Below are 23,228 nucleotides of genomic sequence, written 5' to 3' on the forward strand. Positions count from 1 at the left end.
GCCAGATGTAGAAAAAGAAAGTTATATACTCACCATCTACTAGGAAAGGCGTCCTTGATCTTCTAGGTTAAGACAAGATCTCACCCTCGTTTCCTGCTGTTTGCCATCTGGCTCGTGGAACTATGTCTCTAAAAGGAATATCAATACTGTTATATTAGTACGAATGAGTTTGGAGACTAAGCTGCTTAAAGAACTCCTTACTAATGGCTTTGCTGTGGGATTTGTGTACGCTCTGATATAAGTGGAGGATCTAGGGTAGATGGGTATTATTTGTTATGTGGCTAAGTGGTAACCTAGAGCCGCACCATCTTTGAGAGATAAGTTAGTGCCTATGCGAGGTAAGGGAGCATAGGATGGCAGATGTCAATGCTGTGCTGAGTGAATATCACAACTACTTCTGCTGTATGACTGGTAAGCGTGTATGACACTACTACAATCAGACCACTGAGGCCAGCATGGGAATAATAATGCAGAGATGACCTTCCTAAGAGAGTCTAACCCTTTGTCTGAGTTCAAAAGATATTGCTGAAGTTGGTGGAAGAGACAAAACAACCGCGAAGAGGAAGTGACCTAAGAAAGAAGCAGCTCTCGTGATACTTTAATACTGTACAGTTCCATCAAGCAGCCCAGTAAGCGTCTCCATCAGCCCATCAGCTGGTTGCTAAATTGCCGGGCCGTTCCTCTGTAAGGTAGTAGATGATTGCACAGCAGTATGGGCTGCTCGGAAATACCGAGACTTGTCATATGGGCCGGAATTCCCTGCCCCTCGGCACAATTGCAAGGTAAAGGACGGCTGGAAATTCTGGATCAGTCCTCTGGTTTAAGAATCTAAGGGCGTCAACCATGCAGGGATTTTCGTGTTGTACGAATCATTAGTTGAGCCAATCGCTTACAACAACTGCGTCAAGTCTTCTATCTTAGGTCTACCTCAGTTTCTGGCACAGATACCTGCCATGGTTTAAAAACTTAATGAGAACCACTCATCGAGTAACGAATCACAAAGTCCGAATGTGGACCCGAAATGGTGGACCCGAAATGGTCCCGACACACTTCCGCATCCACGACATATCTGGTTCTTTCAGCAAGCAACGGATATGACTGGCTTGCCGAGACATACCCTTGTCGAGGTGCAAGGTGGCGCATCTAGCTCCACTGTGTCGTCCACGGATGACCAATACCCCACGGGGAACATATTGCTGAAGACAAGTTGGGAGCGTTCTTGACGCTTGAAGTGGTCAGGAACAGCATAGCCGAGAAGCAGGCTGTTGCCGAAAGGACGAGATATATGTTTGTGCTCTCCCTTGGGCTGCATTCTCAATCCACGGTTTTCGGGCTGCCGCAGGACTACATATTCTCACTCACATCACAACCTACATCCTTGTCAGATTAATGGACTCCGGCTGCCCAGCGAACAACACCATGGCGGAATCAAAGATCGATCCCAGGGTATGCGATCGCTCTAGCCGCCATTTGACTATCCTGTGAGGGCGATGATGATAACTGAATTCAACAGAAATACCCTCGGCGGGTGAGATATCCCGCCCTGCTCACTGTCAACATGTTTGTCTTTATGGGCAATATGTACTCGGTACGTACAGACGACTCGAGTCACCCCCGACAATCAAGGACTGACGATATTGGTACAGTCTGGGATAGCCACTGGTTTTGAGAGCTTGGCGAAGGACCTTCATCTTCCCTTTGCAAAGCTGTCTGACCTGATTAGCTACTCCGTGCTGGCCATGGGCTTAGCAAACATTTTCTGGATGCCCCTGGCGCTGTGTTTTGGCAAGCGTCCTATTGTCCTCATCTCTATGGCGATGTTTGTGATCGGTGTTATCTGGACATGTGTCGCCAAAGACTACAATAGCCTCATGGGAGCACGTGTTTTTGCCAGTTTCGGTATGTCTTTTCGGCTCTTGATGATCACGCATCCACTGATTATATTAGGATACGGTTCGATCGAGTCCTTGGGGCCCAGTATTCTCGCAGGTACGTTTGCATAAGTATGATTCTAGATCAAGCGTCATCTAACGTGCCCTAACAGATCTATTCTACGAACGAAACTATGCCAGTGCGATGGCTACCTATGCTTTCTTTCTCTCGGGCGGATCGCAGATCGGACCCGTGATTGCCGGCTACCTGGTTGCATCAAAAGGCTGGCGCTGGTTCTTCTACCTGTGCTTGATCCTTGCTGCCGTTAACTTCGTGACGACCTTTTTCCTGTTGCCGGAAACCCTTTATGAGGCCGAGACTGCGACTGAACCCGAGCCTCAGGAGGATTTGGAGAAGGTCTCCCAGCGACACATTGCAACGGTATCTTCGCGGTCGAGCAGTGATTCATTTGGTTATGCGGCCTACTGGAAGGCACTGTTCAGGGTTGGTATCTCACAGGAGGCCCGTAAAGAGGGAGTTCTGAAATTCTTGGGCTACGCCTTTGCCCTACCGCTGCCGATGATCCTGATACCCGGAGTTTTGCTCGCTTCAATCATGTATGGTGTAATTCTCGGAGGGTAAGCCATTCAGTTTCCATACCAGGAAATTGGAAGCACCGTGTGCTGACTATATAAGGGTTGTCTCCATCTCAACTCTCTGCCCATCCCTTCTCTCGCCGCCTCCCTACCTTTTCACGTCGGCTGATCTCGGTCTCTTCACCCTTAGCAGCTTTGTTGGCATCGTCATTGCCTTCCCTATCGCCGGCCCTCTCACCGATTACCTCTCGCAATGGCTGCGTCGCCGCAACAATAACATCCACAAACCGGAGCACCGCTTCCCAGCCCTCCTCGTCCCCTTTCTCCTCTGCCCCTTGGGCCTAATCATATTCGGCTACTCCATCGCTCACCAGCGACACTACATCGGTCCCGCAGCAGGTGCAGCTCTGTCCGCCGCGTCCCTCACGCTCGTCCCCTCGGTCATGCTCTCGTATGTCGTGGACTCGTACCCGTGCACGAGCGGCGAGGCGCTGGTTCTGGTCAACGCGTCCAAGAACGTGGTTGCCTTTGGGCTGGCCAAGGGATCGTACACGTGGATGGCGCGCGAGGGCGTCGACAAGATGTTCTACGAGTTTGCGGGTATCCAATGGGCGGTGATTGCGTTGGCGCTTCCCTTGTACTATGCCGGTCCTTGGATTCGGGCCAGAACACAGAAGTTTGTGTAATGGGTTAGCTGTGGAACGCGTATGCCTATGATATTCTCTTGTTTGCACAGTGGAAGAATTTAGTTCATACTTTAACCTGCGTTCCCCGGTTAATGGAGTATCTCCTATAATACTAAAGTGATACTGAGAGGACTCTGCCGCGTCTCCGCGTAGTGCAGTACAACTGAAAGAGAAGAAAATATGGCATCCTAGAATGATAGTCGGACAACCGCCTCGAGGGATTAGTCTTTTTCTGGGTTCATGTGGAGGGTCTCGGGTAGGGATAGTGGACATAGGAATTACTACCGTAAATGTTTGCGCCGCAAGCCAGCACAACGTTCACCAGAAACCTTGCTTGACGCAAATTCCACGAAGTAATCAACTTGCTCCGCTCCTCGGTATGTACAATTACGTCTATATTCGATGCCCCATGGCAGCCTAAATCTAGAACAACTGTGTTATATTATATCTAGCATACTTGGCTTGAGAAGGCAGAGTGTCAACTTCCTAGATATATTTTGTGTTTGACTAAAAATTTGCTGACATTGCTATTCTTCTGTGGCGTGCCTCTCTTAACTGCATGAGGTGTTTAATGATTTTTAAAGTAGTTGATGCATATGAGCCTGAAAGGATTCTAATAGCCAGCTTGAGCAGCATAGTAACTAGGTGAATAGCCCGCCTTAAAATCACTTGGAGTGTAGAATTCATAATGATTTACACCACACCATACTGCCAGTCCGGGGACAATCAACTCAAGCCTGTATTGAAGTGAGAGTCAAAATTACTATAAGTATTTTGAAAGATAACTGCACCTTTAATTAACGTTACTCAGCAGTAATCTTTAGTGTAGGGTGGGAAGTTACTTAGCTCATGGGGACAGGCCGCATCTGGGGTATAGATCTGAAGATGGTTTCTCCTCGGCAGTCTACACCTATAAAAGCACTATCTGAAAACACAATCACCTCTCTAGCGGTCTAGCCCTTTACTTCAGTCTGCATCCGTTTCATCAACGACTGTCCATCTTCCTGTCAGGTGCCGTACTTGCCCCCGAAGGGTAACCAACCTCTGGGACAACCTGCCTGAGCGGGTGCTGGCATTGTGATGTACAGCAAAGCACATGGTGAACCCAATCTGTGCCCCTCCTACTCTTTCAGAACCGCTTTCCCGATTTCTCTAGCCCTCCCGCAATCCATCCGTCTCCGACCGCCCCGCCCGGAATTCCCGAAGTCCCAAGTCTGGAGCTTTGCTGACAGTATAAAACTGTCCCTCCTCAACCGTTATCCGTTAACCCTGCCCGTGATACCCGTAGGTCATAAGTCGAAGCAATACAGCATCCACCATGGCTATCGATAAACCTTTAACGACATTATACAAAGAGGTCCAAGGCAGCAAGATCACGACGGACATCTACCTTCCCCCGTCGGGTTCGGCAACCCCGCAGAAATATCCTGTCGGTGAGTAACCCTAACCCAATTGAGTATAGGGTCATCTAGCAGTCGTAAATTATGCTCGAAGGAATGCTGATTAATAAAGTAATCAACATTCACGGCGGCGCCTTCATGCTCGGCCACTCACGTATGGTCTCCATCCCCCAGGTCAACGACTGCCTCGACCGGGGCTGGATCGTGGTCGTTCCGAATCACCGGTTGTGTCCGGGTGTAAACCTGCTGGAGGGCCCGATGCAGGATATCCGGGATTTGCTGGCATGGATACATGCCGGGCACCTAGGCACCTTTCTGGCAGAGTATGGGCCGTACCGTGCGGACTTGGAGAACGTTGCTGCGTTTGGGACGTCGTCTGGAGGGCATCTGGCGTTGAGCTTGGTATGTTCCTTTCAACTTCCGTGATACACAGAGTATCTGTTCATGGATTTGCTGTGCATTCAATGTGTTTAACGCATTCTAAAGGTATATTGGGTCAGAAAGAAGAGAAACAAGCTAACTTGAACAGGGCTTCAACACCCCAAAACCACCAAAAGCACTCCTCTCTCTCTACGGCGCAGTCAATTTCAACGATCCGCTCTGGTCCAAACCACTCCCCCACGTCGGAGCTAAATTGCCCCCCAACCTGTCAACCGATTTCATCAACAAAGTCTACGCCGAAAAACCCGTGCCGACAGATAGCTCCGTCTCGCTAGAAGGTCAAATCGAGTCCGGCGCATCCAAGGGCCCAAATTTCTCGCAACCACGCGACGCATTCGCATTTACCCAAATCGCGGCCGGAACTGTACTTTCCGCAATCTACCCGGAGGGTCAAAGCATTGATCCGGAGTACAGGCAGGTTGACCCGGCGCAGACTGTTTCGAGTACTTTTCCACCAACGTATATTGTGCACGGCACGGCGGATACGTTGGTGCCTATTGATTTGAGCCGCGAGTATTTTAAGAGGCTGAAAGAGGCAGGTGTGAAGTGTGGGATGACCGAGGTTCCTGGGGAGGAACATACATTTGCGGCGACGATGAAGGTCGGGTCACAGACTTGGTGGTTGCAGAGGGAAGGGTTTGATTTCCTCGAGGAGATTATCGGGAAGGGGCCGAAATAGATGTGGAATGATTTACATATGTTACTGGAAGGGAGTATTATCCCATATCCAGGTCCCCTCCATTTTCGACCAGGACGATCGCACAGAGTACAAAGTATCACTCATACTCGTATTTTCTCCTTCCCATCCCATCCTCTCATCTTCCATTCCAATTATTAAGTCAACCGTCACTTTAATCACCTCTAGAACACAGCCTCCTCTGCCTAATAATTTATCTGCTCCTCTTAATAGCATCTCCTGCCCTATTACTACCCACTCAGCCTAGCAAGCACTGGTACTGGACTAACCCCATTCTCCATAATAAGATTTAAGCTAGATTAGACATTTCCACAGCCTTGTCGCCAGTCCATGACCTGCTGCACTGCGACCGATCTTCTCTGCCCTCAGTTGGTTGTTGGGGTTTCCTGATGTCGCTTTGGTTTTCCTTCACCACCTGCCAACGTTCTGCCATCCATGTTCCCTCTGCCACTATTAGCATAGTATATGCCTGGATAACTTTATACAATTAAATAGGAAGACATCGACCGGGGGCGGGGCTCCCCTGGGGGATCAGGTTACCGCTATCTAGATAGCCTAGAACCCTAGACTATCTAGCTAGAGAAGTAATATAGCCCTAGTAGGGAGTAGTAACCCTAGTAAAACTAGTTAGTATTTAGTAGGACTAATCCAATAGCCTAATAGGTGTATATCGGTTTTGTAGTTAGAATAGCAGATCTAGGCTCCCTTCTAGACTACTTAGGGGGCAGCCCTCCCCTAATGCAGTTACTGGATAGCAAGGTGATGGCCCCCATAGTCAAATTCCTGACAGGGACCGCGGAAGCGTGCTCGTAGGCTCAGAGGGAGATTATAATAACATCATAAGAATATGGCCGCAGGACCTGCGTTTGTGATACAAGATTCATGGGAATATAGCAGTACATGACTTAGTCAACTTAGAGCTACAGTCTCAGGAAGCCATTATTAGACACTTTGACGGCATGCCATTCAGGAAGCCCACTATATGTGATGATGTGTATATAGCACCTATAGCGACATGGACATATCCCCCTTATTCCTTCTCACCAGGATTACTCCCCAGGAAGTACAATTCTTCCTGGGGCACCTTCCGAAAAAGCAGAATAAAAAAAAATCCAATCAGTAATCACTATATATTCCGTAATGGGAAAATACAATGGCACAAGCATGTAAGCAGGCCCGAGAGCACCAAACACTGTTTATCTTCCACTATATATCTTCTTAAGCACGAGCCAGGGAGTGGAATAGTTCAAAAGGAAAAATGACTTGGGAAGGAAAAAGCCCATCCAAGAGGTATGCATTGTTGGCTAGGTGTTTAACTTTGTCAGCGGAAGTTGCCGGAACCTTGACTCCCAGATGCGGAATACGAACCAGTGATCCTTACACCGAAGGACACTATAACCAAGAACAATTATTTGAAGGAACCTGAGCTTTCTTCTGTGGCAACAATACTCCGAAGGCGACTCAGTTACTACAAACGTAACAATGGCTGCTTCGACTGGGATATCGGGGCTAGATGTAACATTCCATGGTAGGCTCACTTGAAATTCACTCCGCAGAAAATGTACAAAGAATTCATAGATAGTTAATTGAACACTATCATTCAAATGAATAATAGTTTCCATGATACGAGGAACTGGAAAATACCAGGAGCTCCCAGGACATTTTTGTGTTCATGATTCCTCAGCCATGGAACCCTATGGCTAGTCAATGATATCAAAAAGACGCTTTAATTATATAACGAGAGACTTCTCAAAACGCCTGTCTGCTAGTAGATATTCGCAAACGGCAATGGATAGTCCTATATTGTTCCTTCATTCGCGCGTTCTGAGATTGCTCAGCATACTTTGTTGTTACTTTATAGGAAAGCTCTATTTGTGCCTACAGCGATCTAGCCCATACAAATTCAGTCAAGGCCAACAATGTTTATGGAAATAAAGCTTCTCTCTGAGGTCTAGACTTAGATAGAGTCGATCGTCCCTAAATCCGTCCATATTATGGATTTGGCTTCATTTTTATTTGTGCTTGTGACAACATCGAGCAAATCATCATGACGCCAGGACGCTAGAGTATGATGTGTAGACAATGTTGAACCAAAAAAAAAAAAAAAAAAAAGAAAAAAGACAAGAAAAGAAAATAGGTGGCATGATTTGGGGAACTGTATGCTTGATATGTCATAGACATGCAGCACTAAAGTTAGATGTTTTTGGGGAAAGTGGTTCAATCTAGCTAGGACCTATATAATAGAACAAGATTCTCTGTCTATACCTCCACTTTTGTCTCTTATCATCTATGATCTTGTTGTCTTTTGAGGCAATCTCGAAACCCATAAACAAATAAGCATTTTCTCCTTAGTATTGCTGAGCATCTGCATAACATCATGCCCACCATGCAACGTGTTGAAGACGGCCCATACGGTGGTTATGGGGGCAGCTACTACAAGGCCGAACATGGGGCCCACAAAATCAAAAAAATTGACGCCTGGGGACGGAGCTATGATGGCTATGATGTCGTCAATGGATTCCAATTCACCTGGGATGATGGCTATACAGGCCCGCTGGTTGGCCAAAAGAACCCCAATATCCACAAAACGTTCGAGTTCGGAGATAATGAAATGATAACTTCCATGACCATCCGCGCGGGACACAATGAAGGCTATGTCGACGCAATTGAGTTCGACACAAACAAGCGCCGCCACTATGAGGTTGGTGGAAAGGGAGGTGAACCGAACATAATTAAAGGAGAGGACCTTGGAAATGGAGAATGGATTGGAGCTGAAGGCAGGGACCGTATTCATGGTGCTGACGCAGTTGTGGATAGCATCAAGGTATTTTTCAATGAGGACTGAAAAGTTGCGCTAGTTATGCAGGACAGTACCATCTTCGATCATATACAGGCTGCATAACTATGCTGTTCCTGAGGTGTAGCAGCTGCCTTGACTCTATTTTACAGTGTCTTGTGCCAAACTTTGGAGATGGCGAAGTGCTTGCTGGTCATGTTACTAGTATCAAGTAAAGAAATCTGTTTGGTGGCTTGTGCCACGCAACATGCCATGGTACGGGTATCTTCTGGTGTACTAGGTTTTTTCCAGACTGTCATGCAACTGCAAGAAGCTAATCAATACAGTATTGATAATAATATTTTAGCTCCAGGTTAAGCCTGGTTAAGGCGATACATCTGTCAGAAAGGAGTCCAATAGAGGGTTAAGATGTTAGGCTAGTTCTCTATAAGTAAGATATCTTATGTACCTTAATAAGGTGATAAACCTTATAAGATAGTCTATCTCCTTATCTTTCATTGCTAACAGCTGACCAGACCTTTCAGAAGGGGGTAGGGTGACTAGCCTAGCAGGCTAGCTAGGCCTAAAACACAAGTCTAAACAATGAATGGTATCTCCCAACTGAGCCTTGCATCACACAGATCTTTGCGGGAGAGTCCAGTTTCAACGCCCAGTCAGCTCCATCCACTACACGGCCACTCGAGGGATATGTTTCAGGTGATGATCAATGTTTGAGCAAGTTACCCACCGAGCGAGAAGCCGTTGGTAAGATTTTCCCAATGTACGATGGCGGCAGACTTCGCACGCTGACCGTGGATTGCAGCGGAATTTTGCGTTTTGACATTGGCTATCCTGACCGTCACTAGTCAACATCGGGAACGCCAGCTCCAAACACTGAGCCAGGCCCATTCCACTGAGGCGGCTAACAATCTACCGTCATGTCATTCATTGCCACGACTAGGGAATGGGTTCTTCGACGGGTTCTACCCTCATTACCCGATGATACACATTCCAACTTTTCCGATTGATGATTGCGAGCCGGAGATCCTCCTAGCTATGTGCGCGCTCGGAGCTCAATTCCGGCACAAGAACCGAAAAGCAATGCTAGTATTCCATGCAGCCAAAGAAGTGCTTCAGTATAGGACGCGCGAAAGAGACCTGCTGGAGCATGAAAGGATGTTGAACAGGCCGAGTCATTTATCTTCCCTCAGTTCGTCATTTTCGCTTTGATAAATGGCCGACCCGTCTGGTTTCTTTGCTCGGTTATGGCCATGTGTCATTTCATTTTGGATGTCTCCGACATCCTGGAAGACATGGTCGGACTGGTCGCCATTGCCTTGATGAGAAACGCATAGTGATCATAAGGCAAGCCTGTGTAGGTAATTTAGTAGATATTATATGACAGTTCTCTGATGGACTGACTAGAGGAATTTTCGGAATATGGTGACTAGCCGACCTGACTGCTATCACTAAAAAAAGAAAAGTGTTGAGTAATTTAACTATGCACAATAATATTCTCAATAGCAGACTGACATGTCCTCTAGGGTTGTGCAAAGAACAAAGTATAGAGGAGTGGTACTCTGCGCCATGGTTAGAAGAGTATTTTCATGAGCCCTCAGAGAATAGTGGGCGTACATCAAAAGGACTAATAGCATAGATTTGACAAAATATGCCTCATGCTAGAAGTAACTGCTAACCCTTCTGCAGCATGTGTGATAGCTAGAAGCAGGGATTACCACTGTCTTAGACATCCCAGAGGTCTTCAATAAGTTGAAGGGCCATTAGATTTGCGGGGAGGCAATTTAAAGAGTAGATAGCACACAGTCTGCTGCGCACTTTATCATGCAGGAAGTGATTCAATTCAGTTAATTTAGATCTAGCTGAGAGAAGGGGGAGGGACTGAAAATTAAGGTAGTACAAGGACGCAGGAATTAGTATTAGATAGCAGATTATTTTTTTTAGCATACTATAGGATTAAAGACTCTTATGCTCCAGTTACATCTGGATCTATAGGACAACCTCTCTGTGCGTGTGCATGAGATTGATAGAGGAAAACAAGCCCGTGGGTGCGGAACGCTTCATATAAGTAGCCCAGGTCGGGATTTGGGGGGCTTGTCATTCATGTACTAAGCTAGGACTCTAGCATGGCTTCCCGCATGAGGGGTGGTTCTGTGGCATATTATGAATCTGTCGGCAATATCATCTGACATTTACTATGATAAGAAGTAGCCAGCTACATGTTCTGTACATTAGATAGTACTAGTCACCCATCCTATGCACCGCAAGTAATATATTAAATAAGTTGAGACCCCGTGGACGTGGTTCATATGGTTCCACCAAGAATGAACTGCACATATCCCAGTACAGATAAACTCCCAGGCAGAGTTGAATAACAGGGTCCTTAGTTATCAACATAAATGTGACCTGGAGCATACTGTTAATCAAGATGCGGGCACCAAATAAATGCTGTTTGCCATAATCCTAGGGTCAGAATCAGTAATTTGCGTCAGAGCCAGCAGGATAATGGTTAGAAAGAGTGTGTAAGGACTAAGGAGTGCGTTAGATCTAATTTATCTCTCCTTGAAAGCAAGTTATAGCTTTGTAATGTTCCTTAAGGGCCAAATTAGAGGTCTTGGCTGGGAAGTACTGCTTCAGTACCATGGATTGGGGCGTTAAGTCCCATCAAAACATAAAGGCATTTGAATACCAATGTAGCTAAGAAATCTGAGGAGCCATACACCACGCAAACTATTTCTACTCTATGCTTGCCCAAGTAGACGAGGTAGCTTTCTTCCACAGCTAGAATATACACGTCTCCACAGTCCGATGACTAGATTGGAAAGAAAGTCCGCGTTGAGGGGAACAGGCTGTAATCAAACCAGATTCACAGCCAGCCAACTCTCCACCGCTGCTCGGTCCCTAGGAGGTATAGTCTGATGCAATATCTATTCCATCTCTTAGGTACACATCTTCTTATGCGGATCGTCAAAGAAGAGCAAAATTAATAAACCAGGGGACCATCAATAAATTATCCATAAGCAAGAGGTAGCAGCCTTTAAGTCTTACTAAGCTGGCCCAGTGATATTAACTTCATGCCATATAGTGCGCCCAATTCTGTAATAACACTCCCACCCTGGAATGAATCTGAAATGAACCATCAATAACACTTTTTGTGCACGCATGCATGTAGATACTGTGCCTTAAACTCACAGTGTGTCATCCTCTTATGTATCATACTTGTCTGCGATAGAGACCTCATGCTTGTGGCATTGTGTTCTCAAACAGGATGGAGGGGCGCAACCTCTAGTTATAAACTCCAAATCCAATGTCTTCTTACTACGGTACTGGGAGGCACTCCCATATGGAGAACAAGTGCGTCACTACCCTTGACATGGAGCTATAACAGAAATTTAATTTATATTTTATTTTAGTGCGGGCTAGAGAAATCTAAATAGCTAAGTTCTTCACAATGGACAGTGGCTTACCTTTTTTCAAGCATAAGCATTGCAGGCTTTAGCACTCTGCTGCTGTATTGGGGAGCTGTGTTATTCACTGCCCATTGGTTCCGCGAGCGCAGTATTATTACTAAAAATCATGGAAGTGGGAATGCGAACAGATGGAAGAAGACCAAGAGGACTATGCACTGAGTCATGGCGTCTAAGCCTTCCCCATTTGGAGGTGCTCCTTAACTCCTATAAGCTTTAATTAACCTTACATTCAGGGCCGGAAGTGGGCCGTCCAGCGGGCCCCACTAGTTAGCTTAATTTAACTTTATTCTGGGCAGGTCTTTTCGGCAGGGGCTGTTGCACTTAATCAGCAGAAGTAAATAGTTAACTAACTAACTACCATCTGGATTTAACAGGTGCCTGTTCAGGTTAGTCGGACAAGTCTGAGAAATGATTCTGCTTATCTTTCTGTTCTTAGGGCAATGCATGGTTTCACTTTGGTGTGATACTAATATGGGTTTGTGGAGCAGACACCAGAAGTAATTAAGCACCTCATCGTCGCTTTGTGCCAGGCGGTAGCTGCAAAGGAATGGTTGCCTAATATATAACACCCTATGGACCTACTTGACTTTCCTCTTCTGTCGAGAATGCGAGTTTAACTAATATATTAGAGAAGGTTTAGCTAGCTTTCGCTCCCGACATACATAAAGTGAGTGATAAATTATAGTTAAATATATATACAGATAAGGGCTTTACTCTTCACGCGCAGCCTTTTTAATTACTAGACCAGACCTCCATTTACTTTTAAAATAGATGCTTGACCTTCGGTGCGACTGACTTGTCGCAGTTTAACGCATTCTCTATCATCTCCGTCGGCTATAAAATGGTTAGCGCCCATATAATCACTGTGGATGTGCTCTATCCTAAGAGCCTGAATGAGCCATCTCAGGCGCAGTTACTCTCTCTCCCTCGACCAGTACTACATCGCTATCATAGTGGCGGCCTTACCGCTGGCTACAGTCTCTTTCCTCTAATTTTCAGCCTGTGGTTGCTCGAGCTGGCACAGGAATACTTAGCCATCATTATTTCTCCAAATTACTAACTGTTGCCGGAGGCTTCTGTGCTAGATGTCTTGTAGGAGAAGGATGTCGGACCCCATTAGTAGGCTAGGATCCAGATGTTTTTGGGCCGGAAGTAGAAGAGTATTGGGGCGACATTCCCTGAGTGCATAGGGTTTTGGCTTGCTAAGGCCATGTCGGACCAGTTGGTGAAGGAGGAGAAGCTCATTGAGCTGTAGTTTCCAGATGTGTCTGTTGTTGAGGCATAGATGAGGCGCTGGCCATTGTAGACGATGTTGGTGAAGTCTTTAAGGGCAGTCTAGCCGGACTTAGGTTGGGTGAGAGCGCTAGTTGATGTCCAACTGTAGGTTGATGGGAGGGAACATGAGCCCAGAGTACCTAGTGTTAAGAGGAGGAGGAGGATGCCGCTCAACCACGCGAGGCTTGCGATGGATGTTCGAGGTGTCATTTTAGAATCTTGTCTTCAGGAGGGGGTTGGAAGGAATGGACTGAGGGTCCAAGTGCTGAGATAGGGAGTTCAGAGAAATAATAAGGAGATTTATATCTTTTCTACAGCAGGCTTCTGCAGAAGCAATATAAAAATGGCTAAATGCAAGTCAGCTAAATACAAGACAGAACAGTTGTGAAAGCTACCTTATATAATTATAATGCAACCATGTCCATTCTGCAGAGAAACTATGGGAAAGAAAACCCCCTGACAGATTGGGTTCTGCCATTCTCATCATGTTCCGTATAATGCACCGAAGCAGAGGAGGAACATAAGCTGGCGATCAATTATAACAATGTTGTAGTTAACAGGCCAATTACCAGCACTACTCTGATCGCCAATCCATGTATTTTCAGTGGGAATTAGATTAAGAAACACCATGCGGGATATGATATCAGTAGTAAATAAGTATTTTAGAGCAGATCATACTAAACCTAGTATAACAGATGAAACCAAACTAATGCCCCTGTTGGCACCAGTTCAACGCTATAATAGATTCCATTGGCTAGCATGATATATATATAGATCTACCAAGACACAAAATTGACCAGACAATGTTTCGCAGTAATATTGTAGGGAGCGAGCGATAGTCTAGGGTCCCAACCTTCCCAGGGCATCACCCCGTCTGACTTGGCAAGAAACTTGACGAGTTGGTTAAGCAGTTACTCAGTTGCCTCGCTCTCATCACAGGCATTCTGACGTCCTAGACCTTTCCAGTCTCATCATAGTTTCACCCATCAGCCTACTCATCATCATCAACGCAGTTTGAAGTGCAAGCCTTGCCTAGGGGTCAGTGATCAAAATGATCACCACAACTGGGATGCACATTCCCCTTCGTTGCTTAGGGTAAGTTCAGATGGGGACATTTTTTCTGGGATGGTCAATTTATAAGTCGCATCGGAGAAGGGGGAGGGGGAGGGGAGAAGGTTGAGAATATACAAAGTAGCGTTGCTCTAATTAAAGGCAAAGCAAGAGTATTTCCGATCTTCTTTCCTGAACATCATCATCCTTTCTCACCCTATCTGGAAAGTCAACAACATTTACATAGAACCAAACACCTATAATACAAATCTACAGCAACATACTCACACCATCACGGCCAGCTCTCCATCTAGACAGTCCAACAGTTGAAGATATCTACCAGACCCTACTCTCGTTAGCACCACTCGTGTCCTGTAACATCCCATTATTAATTGTCCAAATCAACTGCTCCTTCATGGGCGTCCCCATCTTCCCAGCATCAATCATCAACCCATCCTTTATGATGGTCCCAACACGAGTAACCTCCGAACTACACTTCCCTTCAGTAGCTCAGAAAAGCAAATCCCTTCCTTCGCCTCGGACCTAGAAACACTCTTCCCTAGTTCTGAGCATACTGATCCTGAGCCACACGAGGAATTGTAACCCTTGACACCGGACAAATCGAGTACTTATTTAAACCCGAGAAAACGAAACCACCACCAGACGGACCCTTGCAGCCACCGCTCTCCCAGACATAGGGGAGACCGAGTTCCTTCTTGGCGGGTTTTATGAGATCGGGTCCTTTGCCTGTTGATCCCCTGCCACTGCCGCTGTGCGCTGTCGCATGTATTAGTTTCATACCTATTTGTTCTGGTTTTCACAAAGCAGCCAGCAGAAGTCTGCGGTCTTGTCCCAGATTGAGTTGCCGAAAACTGATTCGCCGCAGGTTTGGCATTTTAGTTTGACGTCGGTGGATTTGGAGCAGGTTTTGACAACAGAGTAGCTTATTCCTAGGCCTGAGCGGCAGTTGACGTCAGTGCTGGTTATCAACTGCGAGGGTGTTGCTGAGAGGAAGGACTCATTTTAATCTAATTTGGATTGAAATCACTAATGTCTTTTTTTCCTTTTTTGGGGGGTGGGGGTTGGGGGGTTTTGGCCTGGTTTGAGATGATGAGTTGAATATCCTGTTAGCATTGGAGGAACATTGTTGCTTTTCTGGATAGCTTTTTTACTCATAAGCACTTTATAAGCACAGCTCTCACTCAGCAGTGTCTTCTGTTTGAACTGATAAATCCATATATGCAAGTGACCTTTGCCTAGTATGTTGTAGGGTGTAGGTGATGATAACTTGGAAAGGGCCCCGATTAAGGAGGAAAAATAGAAGATTTAAAATGATTTTCGGCCCCTTCCTATTCTAGCGGAACATCATCCTACTATAGAATAATAAGAAATTACCATTAGGGAGCCTACTTCTGCAAAGATGATAACTTGCACTAAAAAAAGCAGCCATGTTAACAACCTTAATAAGACAGACGCCTAATTTTGTCACCTGCGTATTTCGCCATCTCAGGGCCCTCAAGAGGATGAATAGGGTTACTTTCCAACTGGAACGGCTTGATATTGCCGGATGCTTGCTGGATCTGAATCTCCGTCTCTTGTTGCGAGCTGCGAGGTATTCTACCCCAGCAAAAAGGGATCTGCTGTTCAGCGGTCTGGCTTTCAGGAGCTGGAGATTCCCGGCCGGCTAATTGAGAACACAGTTTATTTTCCATTTTTTCCCTTCTTAGATTGGTACGACTGGTTGCTTGATTGCGTGATGGCTTTGCGGGCAGGATAGCGAAACAAGGAACAATAGGTTCTTATTGTCACCCTTTGGCGTTTTGTAGCCCTTATCGCAGTTAGGTAGCTGTTTTATGGTTCCGAAAAGGAAGAAGTTAGTGTATATTGATCTTGTAGAACTAGGATTTTGGAATTTCCTCTAATGGAAAGTAGAAACGGATTATAGGCAGATAAAGCTTACATTGGAAGGGATATATAGAGCAGCTTAGGAGCAACTGTGAGATCAAAGCAACTCTGACCTTGCAATCATAGCTACTCATAAGTATTTTTCCTTCTGATATATACCGTTGGCAGACCCCACATCTGCTGTGGAATTTCGATATCGCATCATGACGTGTACATTTAATTGTTAAGGAGGACTCGCTGTTGTGGCTAGACCGTTGGACTATGTGGACCCAAGGAATGGGGTGTAGCCAGCCAATTTCCAACCTGAACCGCAGTTTTTCCGCAAGAAAGTTTATCATCTAATCAGCCCATCCACCATGTTTTAACAGCGAGCATGCGTCACCTGACCATTAAAGGGTCCTTTTGAGTTTGAGATACGGAGACTTAGGGTTTTGGGCACTGAGAGTCCACTATCCCACATGGCACCCAAACGTGGCTCCGAGACGGATCGAGTTTTCAATGAGGATACGAAACTGAAACAATGCCATGATGGCAACTTCTCTTCATATAGCATCGTATATCTATCTTAAAGGTTGATTTTAATACGATATGTGTATCCTGGCAAAGGTAATGTACCTTATGTCTACTGTCAAATATGCAACTTTCTGACCAGCCAAGAAGCCACGAAAGTACAGGGCGGATGTGGGTTCAGTAGGATAATGATGTAAAGTAGGATCACTTAATGCTATTTCTCTGTATTATACCAGCTTCATAACTTCACGTCCCGTTAATCTGGAGCAATAAAAGGTCCTAGTACCTTAGTTGATTAAGGTTTAACAAGTAAGTTGCTGAGTATAGCACATCTTATTTAGCTAGAACACCAAAAACATTGTAGCCAAAAATATTGAAGAGAAGATTAGTCCACAAGCGAATTTACGCGGCGAGGATAGTATAAACGGGCTCATCTATTTATCACAGTTAGTTGCTTACCATGGTCTTGGTGGTTATGTTGATGCCAGTATCAGGGATGAGGTCTAGGAATATGGGGGAAGCCGTACTCACTGGGCTCTCACAAAAAACATCAGCTGTCTCATAAAATGCAGTCCATGTCTGCAGAGTAGGAATAGTTCCTGGTGAAGATAAAGTCACAAGGTGAGCCCTATAGTAGTGATGAGGACGAAGCAGCGCGTTTGAGGCCTTGAGCTTTGTGATTAGCACTTGAGCCCGAGACCACCGTGCGGGCTGATCTTAAAGGGTGGTGCATCCATCTTGCCGCGGTTGTGTAGGCGACCTTTTTAACAGTAGAAGCCAAATTATCCTTCTGCCACTCCGCCAGTCTGTGCCTGTTCTCCTGGTAGGACGCCTTTGGTCTAAAAGGTATAATGATATGGCTAGATAAGAGTCTGCGGCGCGCTGCTCATAGCGACTGAGTACTGACTTCCAGCACCATGTGTGCGTTGCCGCCGGGCACGTCAGAGTTGAGAAGAATCCGTCTCGGCTTATCTGCCTTGCTAAATATCCTGGCCTCCAGAAAGGCTTGAACGTCCAGGCCTTGGAGAACTGGAAATCTGGGGAGAGTATAGGATATGCCTGCTTGTGGTGGGTCGATGTCCTTCTGGAAAGTGGTGACACACATGAACCATTCTGCCATATGAGCAGTCCAGGCGTTCCGATGTAGCCAAAGTTTGCGCTGACACCTCCCACCATGAAGGAATCACCGTGAAACGACTGACAGTTGCCCGTATTTAGCAACAAGCCAGATCTGCTGAGACAACTGAATAACTAGGCGTAGCTAAGGACGTTGGCGGTGCCTGCAACGGCCATGCCGATTTCCTTTGACTGTAGACTCATTTAGGCCAAATGTATTACCGCGGTTGTGGACGCGCATATAGAGTCGAACTAGTAGGCCAGACCCTCCCACTTGAAGTGCCAGGGCGAAATAAGAACTAAGTAGTTTATTCTAATTATTATAATACCTATATTTTACTTAGTAAATCTATATTCCCTTAAAACCTTACAATCATAGCAATGACTTGTAGCCTATTTAATAAGTTAATAACTCCTTGCTAGCTAGGAACCTCCTAAGTAGTCAACCTCTGGCTTGCTCATAATTGGCTATGCAGGTGCTTCGTCAAATGAAGCAGGAGTCCAGAATTCAGATGCCTAGCCCGTAGCCAAAAATACAGAAAAGCCAAAGTATTGAATACTAGTGTCACGACGGGACTACATGGATCCAAGTCCCCTTATCGCAGGTAGTTGACAGTAAAGCCTATCTCTAGCAATCACTATAGCTCGGCTACTTCAGAAGAGCTGGACCATAAAAGAAAAACGTGATTTCGAAGCCGGTAAAGGTCAAGCATAATAGATCAAAGGAGATATTATCTCTATTCCTGAGTCTATAGTAGCTGCTATTCTAATATTGTTTGCACTGCATATCAGACTCTTGCTCTCTCGCAGTGGATACTTAGCACATACGACCATAGGCTGTGGAAAAATGGTTCACCATCCACTCAGCTGTACTTAAGCTAGCATTATAAACACGGTGAAGCCATATCTAAGCCATTGAGTGCTTGACGCTCTATGTGCAATGGCCACAAAGTTACTGGGTGAGTGTAGATGAGCTGGGTGATGTGTCTCATAACTAGGGGGAGCGGGGTCTTTGCGAGTGCTGCTAATACACCTCGCTAGCATGCAGCATAGGGTTCCTCCATCTTCACACTCATGTTACCGAAGCCTTTGCCACCCAGCGGTGTTATGCTTTCTCCGAAATGACTCGTGACACGGGCGTCGTCGACTCTGAAGGTAACCAACGACTCGTCCACGCCGAAATCGGCCCCGCCATGTTGACGAGCCATCCAGCCGGGTCTTGAACTGTGGGCCGGCAAACTTTACACTGGCCCTTGCGTGGGTTAAGTTTGCTGTGAGTGTGGTTGCAAAATCACTGTCACCTTTGGACAGAGTATTCTGAAGTATTCCCGGTGAGGGTATTTAGGCGAGAAGGTATATATGGCTGGCTACTGTTAAGGTTGAGGAGGGCTTACACCAGCCCGGTAGAGGAAACGCCAAGCGTGATCCACTCCACTTGGTATATTCCGAGGGGAGTTTGGATGTGAAGAAATTTACTTGATACTATTGCAGTTGCTTAGGTCTGGAAGGATGCAAGAGGTGTCGTGAGAGTAAGGAAGAACAGACGACAGATCCAAGATACCCTAATTCCCCAATCGTGTCTGCTCTGCTTCTCTGTAGTTCAAGCAGTAGAAGCTGCGGGCTGTCTCTTCAGGGAATTTGGTTGACTTTCTGTCCGTCATGACTCGTTTCCTAACTTGCGTCTCCGGAGTATCTTCGGGTCATTCTTACCGAGAAGACCCCCACGGGCAAAGCCGAAGGCGGCCAGCTGACGCTTTACCTACCAGGTTCGTCATCATGCCGGAGTTTAGCCGGCAGCCAAGAAAATGCGGGGACTGGAGATGCGGAGAAGGTCTGTGGGGTGCATAAAAGCCTACTTTATAGTATCAGAAGGAGAGTGACTCGAGCGCGATAGAAGAAATCCCCGTATTTTCGCCCGATTATAAATAGGATGGCTGAACTCCGACTCTCGGCACAACTCCTGCAGACCAGTTCTTCAGGCTCAAGCCAAATTTTGTTGCAGAGATGGCAAGCATTGCCCATCTGATCTTCTCGGGCCTGCTGGCGGCTACTGTTGCCAACAGCCAGCAGTACGAGGGATCTTCTAGAAACGAAGATGCTTTCAATTATGTTCAGCCTCGCAATACAACGATTTTTGGGCAGTATGGGCATTCACCCGCAGTCCTTCCCTCACGTACGTTTCTGATCCGTCGTAAATCTTGCATGAGAGTTACTGACGCCTAGAACAGCCAATTCTACCGGGCTAGGGGAATGGCATGCAGCTTACGCCAAGGCCCGAGAGTTCGTTTCTCTATTGACGCTGGAAGAGAAGGCCGACATGGTGACCGGACAACCTGGGCCTTGTGTGGGCAATATAGTGGCAATTCCACGCCTTGGGTTCAACGGCCTTTGTTTGCAAGACGGTCCTATGGCAATTCGTGTCGCGGATTATGCCAGTGTATTCTCTGCGGGTGTGACAGCGGCGTCGACATGGGACAGGGATATCCTGTATGAACGAGCCTTTGCTATGGGTCAGGAATTCCGGGCCAAGGGCGCGCATATCGCCCTATCACCCGTCGCCGGCCCTCTCGGACGGTCCGCATACGGAGGAAGAAATTGGGAAGGCTTTGCAGCCGATCCGTACCTGACCGGTATTGCCATGGAACTGTCAGTTCAGGGCTACCACGATGCAGGTGTCCAGGCCACCCCCAAACATTTCATCGGCAACGAACAAGAGACACAACGGAATCCAACGTTTGATCCCAATGGGACGGTCACGGATGTCTTACAGGAAGCCCTATCCTCCAATATCGATGATCGCACCATGCATGAACTATACCTCTGGCCGTTTGCCAATGCTGCCCACGCCAAGGCAGCATCCTTCATGTGCTCCTACCAGCGTCTCAATGGTTCTTATGCCTGTCAAAACTCCAAGGTTCTCAATGGCCTGCTCAAAGAGGAGCTTGGATTCCAGGGCTATGTCATGTCCGACTGGGGAGGAACGCATTCGGGCGTGGCCTCTATTGAGGCAGGTCTCGATATGAACATGCCAGGGGGTCTTGGTCCATACGGAACAATCCCTGAGGCGGGTTCTTTCTTTGGGGGCAACGTCACCCAAGCTGTCAAAAATGGAACCGTTGATGAGGCTCGCGTGGATGATATGATCGTGCGCATAATGACACCGTACTACTGGCTCGGCCAGGATCAGGACTTCCCTTCTGTTGACCCGTCTTCCGCCGACCTCAACACCTTCTCTCCCAGGTCTACATGGCTTCGCGAGTTTAACCTGACAGGAGAGCGTAGCCGTGATGTCCGTGGCGACCATGCCAAGCTCATCCGTCGGCACGGAGCCGAGGCCACTATCTTACTGAAGAATGAAAACAACGCCCTCCCGTTGAAGTCTCCCAAGGCACTTGCTATCTTCGGCAATGATGCTGGTGAACCCACTATGGGCGCAGTCAATAAAGCGAATTTTGAATTCGGCACCCTTGCTGCCGGTGGTGGGTCAGGAACTGGTCGCTTCACATACGTGGTCTCCTCACTGGAGGCCATCAAATCCCGCGCCAAACGGGCCAACACCTTGGTTCAGTACTGGTTGAACAATACTGAAGTTGCAACAACCGACGTGACGACCCTCTGGGTGCCCACGCCGCCAGACGCCTGTCTTGTCTTCTTGAAGACTTGGGCCGAAGAGGGCGAGGATCGCGAGCACCTCAGCGTGGACTATGATGGAAACAACGTTGTCTTCTCCGTCGCCAGGAAGTGTAACAATACAATTGTGATCACTCACTCCTCCGGCATCAACGAACTCCCCTTTGCCGATCACCCTAACGTCACTGCCATCCTTGCGGCTCATTACCCAGGACAGGAATCAGGCAACTCCATCGTCGATGTACTTTACGGCGACGTTAACCCCTCCGGCCGATTGCCGTACACGATTGCTAGAAACGGAAGCGATTACAATGCGCCTCCAACAACGGAGATCGCGACAACCGGGAAAGAAGATTGGCAGGCGTGGTTCGACGAAAAGCTCGAGATTGACTACAGATACTTCGATGCCCACAACATCTCCGTCCTCTATGAATTCGGGTTCGGCCTGTCATACACGACCTTCAACCTTTCTGACATCAACGCGGAACCTCTGGTCAAGTCCATCTCTTCTGTCCCCGAGCAGCTACCCATCCAGCCCGGAGGCAATCCGGCCCTGTGGGAGAACGTCTACAACGTGTCCGTTGTAGTAACGAATTCTGGAGACGTGAAGGGAAAAGCTGTTCCTCAGCTCTATGTTACCTTCCCAGACAATACCCCAGCAGGAACCCCGCCTAAGCAGCTCCGAGGGTTTGACAAGGTGCCACTGAAACCCGGCGAGTCTCGGGCTGTGAGCTTCCAGCTAATGCGGAGAGATCTGAGCTACTGGGATGTCGTGTCGCAACAGTGGCTGATACCCGAGGGCGAGTTTGTTATCAGGGTGGGTTTCAGCAGTAGGGATCTGAGGGAAATGATCAGGATTACCCCTGTCACTGACTCCACATGAGGGATATGGAAAGAATATCACCAGGCAAATGGACAATTGTAGTAGCATGATATCACTGCAATCCGTAGCCTGCAATATGGGTCCAGTTCCATGCCTCGGAGTCTGGGAATGTTGCAGTGTCCCAATGCTAAAGGATAATTTATTCTGAATTGCAAGCACCGTGCGCTTTTTCCTACTAATTCGATCTATGTTATTCTTCTGCCTTGATTAACCGGGTCCCCTACTACTGCAGTGTTTCTGTGTTGGTTACTCTAACGCCACCTATGCCTCACGTAAAATAGGGTCTCATTGCAGACCTAAATTCGGGTATGCTGGAACTAGTTTTCTTTGGTTTAGAGCTTTATTCGTTATATGGTTTGCAGGAATCTTCTATGAGTTCCAGTTATCTCAAAATCGGTGAAATAGCGTATTTGTAGCTTTATATCTAGGATTATGGATCCTGCCTCCCATAGCTGCCACTGACATGTACTGCTCTGGTTGACAAAGGAACTAGCTAGCCTAGAACAGCAGAATAGAATCAATAATAAAAGCGCCAGTCTCTAGATCACCATCCATGGCGAGCCCTGGGGCTGAGCAGCCACCCACACTGCCAGACTACACACCATAGTGTGGGGTCCACCAGCACTAATTACTCCTGTGGGATTTCTTCTAGTCCTACCTTTAGTGGCATCTGCCGCTCTGCAGTTGATGCTACTAAGTAGTGGTGTAGATCTCTACCTAGGATCACCTCTAGGCCTATTATAGACTTAGAATCACACTAGTAGATGAGGTGATGCTACTTAACACTCTGGACCTAGATAATCTATAGGATATCTACCCTGTGCTTTAGACTGTGTAGCTAGTAGCCCCCTTCCTAGAGCTGCCTATACTAGATATATAGGCCTGTGTGATCCCTAGGTGTGC

The 23,228-nt window shown here is 47.0% G+C and overlaps 6 protein-coding genes across 6 annotated transcripts, besides 2 other annotated features; 4 read left to right on the forward strand and 2 right to left on the reverse strand.

Moving 5' to 3' along the window:
* Positions 1-1,010: 1,010 nt before the first annotated feature.
* Positions 1,011-1,039: a microsatellite.
* Positions 1,040-1,419: 380 nt separating this feature from the next.
* Positions 1,420-3,154, forward strand: NFIA_100380 (putative MFS transporter; the record flags this gene model as incomplete). Its single annotated transcript, XM_001262297.1, has 6 exons — positions 1,420-1,446; positions 1,514-1,588; positions 1,647-1,899; positions 1,948-1,989; positions 2,045-2,510; positions 2,569-3,154. The coding sequence occupies 6 exons, from the start codon at positions 1,420-1,422 to the stop codon at positions 3,152-3,154; spliced, it is 1,449 nt and encodes a 482-aa protein (XP_001262298.1).
* Positions 3,155-4,472: 1,318 nt separating this feature from the next.
* NFIA_100390 (uncharacterized protein) lies at positions 4,473-5,674 on the forward strand (the record flags this gene model as incomplete). The annotated part of the gene is made up of 3 exons (XM_001262298.1): positions 4,473-4,587; positions 4,667-4,956; positions 5,084-5,674. The coding sequence occupies 3 exons, from the start codon at positions 4,473-4,475 to the stop codon at positions 5,672-5,674; spliced, it is 996 nt and encodes a 331-aa protein (XP_001262299.1).
* A 2,110-nt stretch (positions 5,675-7,784) lies between these two features.
* Positions 7,785-7,826: a microsatellite.
* Positions 7,827-8,069: 243 nt separating this feature from the next.
* Positions 8,070-8,704, forward strand: NFIA_100400 (uncharacterized protein; the record flags this gene model as incomplete). Its single annotated transcript, XM_001262299.1, has 2 exons — positions 8,070-8,516; positions 8,642-8,704. 2 exons carry the CDS (start codon positions 8,070-8,072, stop codon positions 8,702-8,704), a joined length of 510 nt encoding a protein of 169 aa, XP_001262300.1.
* A 4,368-nt stretch (positions 8,705-13,072) lies between these two features.
* On the reverse strand, positions 13,073-13,441 carry NFIA_100410 (uncharacterized protein; the record flags this gene model as incomplete). The annotated part of the gene is made up of 2 exons (XM_001262300.1): positions 13,073-13,278; positions 13,372-13,441. The coding sequence occupies 2 exons, from the start codon at positions 13,439-13,441 to the stop codon at positions 13,073-13,075; spliced, it is 276 nt and encodes a 91-aa protein (XP_001262301.1).
* Positions 13,442-17,582: 4,141 nt separating this feature from the next.
* Positions 17,583-17,872, reverse strand: NFIA_100420 (uncharacterized protein; the record flags this gene model as incomplete). The annotated part of the gene is made up of 2 exons (XM_001262301.1): positions 17,583-17,725; positions 17,800-17,872. The coding sequence occupies 2 exons, from the start codon at positions 17,870-17,872 to the stop codon at positions 17,583-17,585; spliced, it is 216 nt and encodes a 71-aa protein (XP_001262302.1).
* Positions 17,873-19,816: 1,944 nt separating this feature from the next.
* Positions 19,817-22,325, forward strand: NFIA_100430 (beta-glucosidase; the record flags this gene model as incomplete). Its single annotated transcript, XM_001262302.1, has 2 exons — positions 19,817-19,985; positions 20,041-22,325. The coding sequence occupies 2 exons, from the start codon at positions 19,817-19,819 to the stop codon at positions 22,323-22,325; spliced, it is 2,454 nt and encodes an 817-aa protein (XP_001262303.1).
* Positions 22,326-23,228: the final 903 nt, after the last annotated feature.

This window comes from Aspergillus fischeri, genomic scaffold (assembly GCF_000149645.3).
Source record: "Aspergillus fischeri NRRL 181 1099437636262 genomic scaffold, whole genome shotgun sequence".
NCBI classification, from domain to species: domain Eukaryota; kingdom Fungi; phylum Ascomycota; class Eurotiomycetes; order Eurotiales; family Aspergillaceae; genus Aspergillus; species Aspergillus fischeri.